Here is a 5,000-nt window from a genome sequence, read left to right on the forward strand (position 1 = left end):
GCAATATTGGTTAACAAACAGACACAGAGGATGATGATTGTAGCTTATGTTGTGGTAAAGCTTTAGGTGAAATGTTTTGCCTCTAAATGTACCGGGTGAAAGCTCATCGGGCTTGGCCAGTTGTGGCGCTGCACCTTTTAAATGTGCTCCATTGTGAAGCGGGGGGGAGAGCAGGAGGGGAGAAGGAATGCTAAGTGGGCCCCTTTGCCTAGTCAACCTGACTGGGTTTCATTTATCTTCATCTTGTTAGACTAAATTAATTAACAATCTCAGTGTTACACACTTTCTCCTTTCATTACATCACATAATAGCAGAGATGTAGGATGAGGTCCTCTCTACTGGGATTAGGCAGGGACTGCTGGAGACATCTCTCTCTCTCTCTCTCTCTCTCTCTCTCTCTCTCTCTCTCTCTCTATCTTTCTCTCTTCTCACTCCCTCTCTCTCCATAACTTTCTCTCTCATATAAAACACACCAAAAAAAAATAGCTTCCCCTTTTCTTTATAATTTAAAAAAAAAAAAAATTGAAACATTGCTACACTAAAACAAAGTGTGGAAAGTTGGCTCATGATGTGACTATGAACAGTCCCCTTTTACACTAAAATACATTGTGAACCCACTGTATAATTTAGTGAATTCTTTCACTTTGTTGCAGATGTATATTAGCTACACTGCATGGATTGTGAGTTTTAAACAGACTGTCATTATTTCAAGAGACAGTACAAAGGCTTGGCTCTGAATTATTAATACAAAGTTCACCTGTTTAAAGGTCTCCCTTCACTTCGCAACATTTTGACATATTTTTTACAATGACTATTCCTGAGCGTGTGTCAACTTGCTTGCTTTGAGCAGCAGCATTATTTTGAAAAATGAAAAAGGAGGATCGGTACTTTTACAGTTATTGCAAGTATGACTCAAAACAGAACCGATGAGTCATTAGAATAGAATAATGAGTAGTCTGTCCAACCGTATGTCAGTGAGTGATGGAGATATGAAATGTGAAGAGTCACCATAAACATCTGCTTGTCAGAGCAATGCTGGAACCTCTGTGGCCACGCAGCTGGGGAGCAGACTCTCAAGTGAAAAGACAAGATGTCCATTCTAAGTATTACATAGAAATAGATGTATTAATTGTGAGGCGCAAGGCAGAGTTGCTGTCATACTTTCACATAATTGCCCTGACAGAGCTCCCTTTGACTCAGTTCAGTTGCTTAAGAAAAGATGTTGTGATGCTACGGTGAACATACATTTAAGTCTCCCATAACCTTACGTCCACCCCCCACTCTCTCTCTCTCTCTCTCTCTCTCTCTCTCTCTCTCTCTCTCTCCCAAGGACAACAAGCCAACCAAAAGGGCAAACCCTGAGGAAAAGCCCTGCCTGCCTTTAATCTCGGCCTGATTGTTGAGGCCTCCATCCTCCAATCACCCAGGCATATATTTCTTGATATATTTCTACTGGCGCCTCTCCTTTAATTAAAACACAGATGACAGAAGGATGTAGATTAGGGCCGTAATGATGCATTTACTTAGATTACTCGCAGTGTTCTCTCTCTGACTAAAGATCCCCACAAAGAACAAAAGGAAATTGTTGCGAAATAGCCAACATGAAAGGTTATGTGTTTTTTTTCTCTTAGTATAATTAAAATGTGGGGTTTAAAGCTATTAGAAAGGTAAGAATGTATGTTGGATTGAAGAGGTGTTTCTTTCTCCGGCCCTCCCCTCCCCACCCTCTCCTCTCTGGCTAGTTATCTACCAAACTGGCTCTCATTCAACAGGTGGCTAGAGTCAAGCACAATCCTCCACTCTGTGGCATTAGTGGAGCGGAAATGACCAGAGGCACCATGTCCTCAATAAGCCAACACATGCCTGTGTATGATCCCCAGCCAAGGGCCAACACGGCACTTATTCCTCACTGCTACTTTGAAACGGAGAGGAAAAGCAAGATATATAAGAGTTTACATATTATATAAATCATTACAATATACAACGAACATTGTTCAAGATACTGGTGTGTAACACACAGTTGTTTACAGAATGTTTCTGTTAATAAAGCATATAACAATCCAGGGATGGAATTTTGGGCCCTGGCCAGCCACTGCTAGTAGACTGTTTATACTAGCCTGGATGACATTCAACTAGCCAACAGTCCAATGGCTAAAGCAAAAAAAAAAAATGTTGTAGAAAAAAAACATCCATAGCCCAGCACATCAATTAATTGTGCTGGGTTATAGACTGGCTGGTCTCCCTCATTTGCTGTCTTTATAATGCATTCTGAGAAAAGGGCATTTAATAATAACCATTCAAACAAATAGTGAGAGTGCATTTTCACAGAAATATGATCTAAAATGGTGTTAGATTAATGCCATTATAATGTCCTTTATTTGTCTGGGCTCCAATGGTTCTGAGAGAGAGAGAGAAAAAAACCCTGTTAATTTAATCAAATAAGTGACCTTTTGAAAAAAGAAATCAAAGAGGATTCATTAGCTTTAGTAAAGTTTGGCTGACAGCGGCTTTGAAAGGCAGATGCTGCTGCCACTGCTAGGGTTCCTAATGAGACGGCGCTAATTAGGCTGCAACATGGAGAAGGTGGTTCAGGAGGAGAGCAGCCAATAGCGAATACACTCACTTATTTACTTCCTCCCGAGTAATGACAGCACAAATTCTTAATTAGAATCACAGGAAGGGTTTTTGAAGAAAAAACAAATGGCGTCAAGGTTTGTTTTTTGACTTTGTGGTCGAGTAAAACACACACACACACACAAACAAACACACACACACACACACAAACAAACACACACACACACACACACACACACAAAACAGGAAACAGTACATCACAAACGGAGCGCCCCCCCCCCCCCCCCCCCCACCTGTCCTGGCAGTGAGTGATGGTGGAGGGTGGAGGGGGTGGAGGGGACAAACAGAAGCATGCAGCACAAGAACACAGAAACACTGGTCTGGGACCCGCCCCAGAGTGAGCTGTGGTGAGTGAGGGGGGGTCTACACATCTGTCTGTAAGGTTACAGTGCTTTCAGTCTGACTAGGAGTATCAGTGTGAGCATGCCAAGGAACTACAGTACAGTACACACATAACTCTACGGGGGAGAACAAAGTGGAACTCTCTATTTACACACTCAAAACATACAGCTGGGGTGGATTCACCAACACACAACCCCCTACCCCCATCCCATCCCATCCCATCCCATCCCATCCCATCCCAAAACACCCAGACTGGATCTAAGACTAGATGTCGGGAGCTGGAGCTGTGAGGGGAAGGATGAGTTTAACCCTGACCCGACCACCCCCATACGACCGTATACGACAACAACGGGAACTAAAAAAAAAAAAACTAACCTCAGTAAAAAGCTGCTACGAAGAAAGCCCTCCATGTCAGCGTGTGGGGTTCTGCGGCAGGAGAAATACATAGAGAACCATTTTAACTGAGAACCCAAAAAAAAACAGCAACAGGCAAAACACACACAGCAACGCATACATCTTTCTCTTATAATAAGGCATGTCTGTAATTAAAGCAGTACGGAGGATAGGAGCCCCATCCTCTCTCCGTTAGCACTGACATCACTAATTATAGCCTCTTCTCTGAGGGAGTGGATTTGCATACGAGGGTTTTGGTTTGCAGCAAGGGCCTGATGATATGTTTGCATCAAACAAACCAAACTGATCTCAGACCAGCCTCTTTTCCTGGGCTCTATCCAGTGTGACACATATATCTCTGTAACCACTGATCCCAGAGCAGCCTCTGGCATGGCTGTGTTGGCCCCAGAGTGGTAGAGGAGTAGCCAGAGGTGGTCCAGCTGTGGCACATGTGTGGCGAAGGCCCGCTGTGGCTTCTGGGAGCCCGACCACAGGGGGCCCGAGGCTGGGACACGCACCGCCAAGGAGGCGGGAGGATGTGGTCATGATGTCACCGCTCGAAGAGTTCGCTCAGAAGCTGCACCCGCAAAACCTTTGGAAGCACATGGCTAGAAATTACTCCCCAACAGGTTTCCATTTGCCACTGTTATTGGGTATTTAGAATATATGCGTATGTTGTTTAAAAAGCTATGACTGGAAATTGATTTGGGACTACCGTGTGTGCTCCTTTATAAGTGCTACCATCGGTGAATGTATTATTGCAGAAAACAAATTGAGCGTGGAGCGGTGCTTTTAAGTGGTTTCAGTGATGTCAAAACACAAGTGTGAAATTGAAACCGATGGATGGAATAAAACACCAGGAGTTTCCACTTTTTCATAAGCCCTGAAAAACAACCAGGAGATTCATATCAGACAATAGAGTGAAGTGAAGTGTGAAAGATGTCGTACTGTAGGCAAACACACACAGTGGAACTTCAGCTTGCTATCCAGTCATCTCTCTGTGTGTTACACATGTCTGTCCTGTATTAAACATCACCATTTCACCAGCATCTGATCATCCAAGAGTCCAAGCTGGAGTGTGGATTTAAAAAAGCTGTGCTCAAAAATGAAATACTCAGTAGCGCCGGAAAAAAAAGCGCTGAAACTAATTAGTGTTTTCTTGTGCTGTAACATTCGACTCCCTTGCAGACATCATCATAAATAACACACATCAGAGCAAAAGACATCCAGCATCTTGGGTCCGTAAACGTTTTCAGTTTTGGTGACATGGGTGTAATTTGCTGTTCCCTCTCCTCGCCTCTCCTCTCCTCTCCTGTCCTTCCCTCCTCTCCTCTCCTCTCCTCTCCTCTCCTCTCCTCTCCTCTCCTCTCCTCTCCTCTCCTCTCCTGTCCTTCCCTCCTCTACCGTCCCCTCCTCCCCTCCCCTCCTCCACTCCCCTTCCCTCCTCTCCTCTCCTCTCCTCTCCTCTCCTCTCCTCTCCTGTCCTTCCCTCCTCTACCATCCCCTCTTCCCCTCTCCTCCTCTTCCCTTCTCTCCTCTCCCCTCCTCTCCTCTCCCTTCCTCCCCTCTCTTCTCCTCACCCCCTCCTCCCCTCTCCACTCCCTCTCTTCTCTCCTGTCTCTCCATTGAGG

The 5,000-nt window shown here is 44.7% G+C and overlaps 1 protein-coding gene across 6 annotated transcripts in view; it reads right to left on the bottom strand.

Moving 5' to 3' along the window:
- Positions 1-5,000, bottom strand: part of sox6 (SRY-box transcription factor 6) — a 154,114-nt gene that overhangs the window by 116,512 nt on the left and 32,602 nt on the right. For 4 of the 6 annotated variants that reach the window (XM_083697321.1, XM_083697317.1, XM_083697320.1 and 1 more), the window contains exon 4: positions 3,352-3,402. The exons of the other annotated variants lie outside the window; for them this stretch is intronic. In XM_083697321.1, the coding sequence (XP_083553447.1) occupies positions 3,352-3,386 (35 nt within the window). In that variant the 5' untranslated portion in view covers positions 3,387-3,402. The remainder of the gene's footprint in view (positions 1-3,351; positions 3,403-5,000) is intronic. 6 annotated transcript variants of the gene reach the window in all.

This window comes from Argentina silus (assembly GCF_951799395.1).
Source record: "Argentina silus genome assembly, chromosome: 2".
NCBI classification, from domain to species: Eukaryota; Metazoa; Chordata; class Actinopteri; order Argentiniformes; family Argentinidae; genus Argentina; species Argentina silus.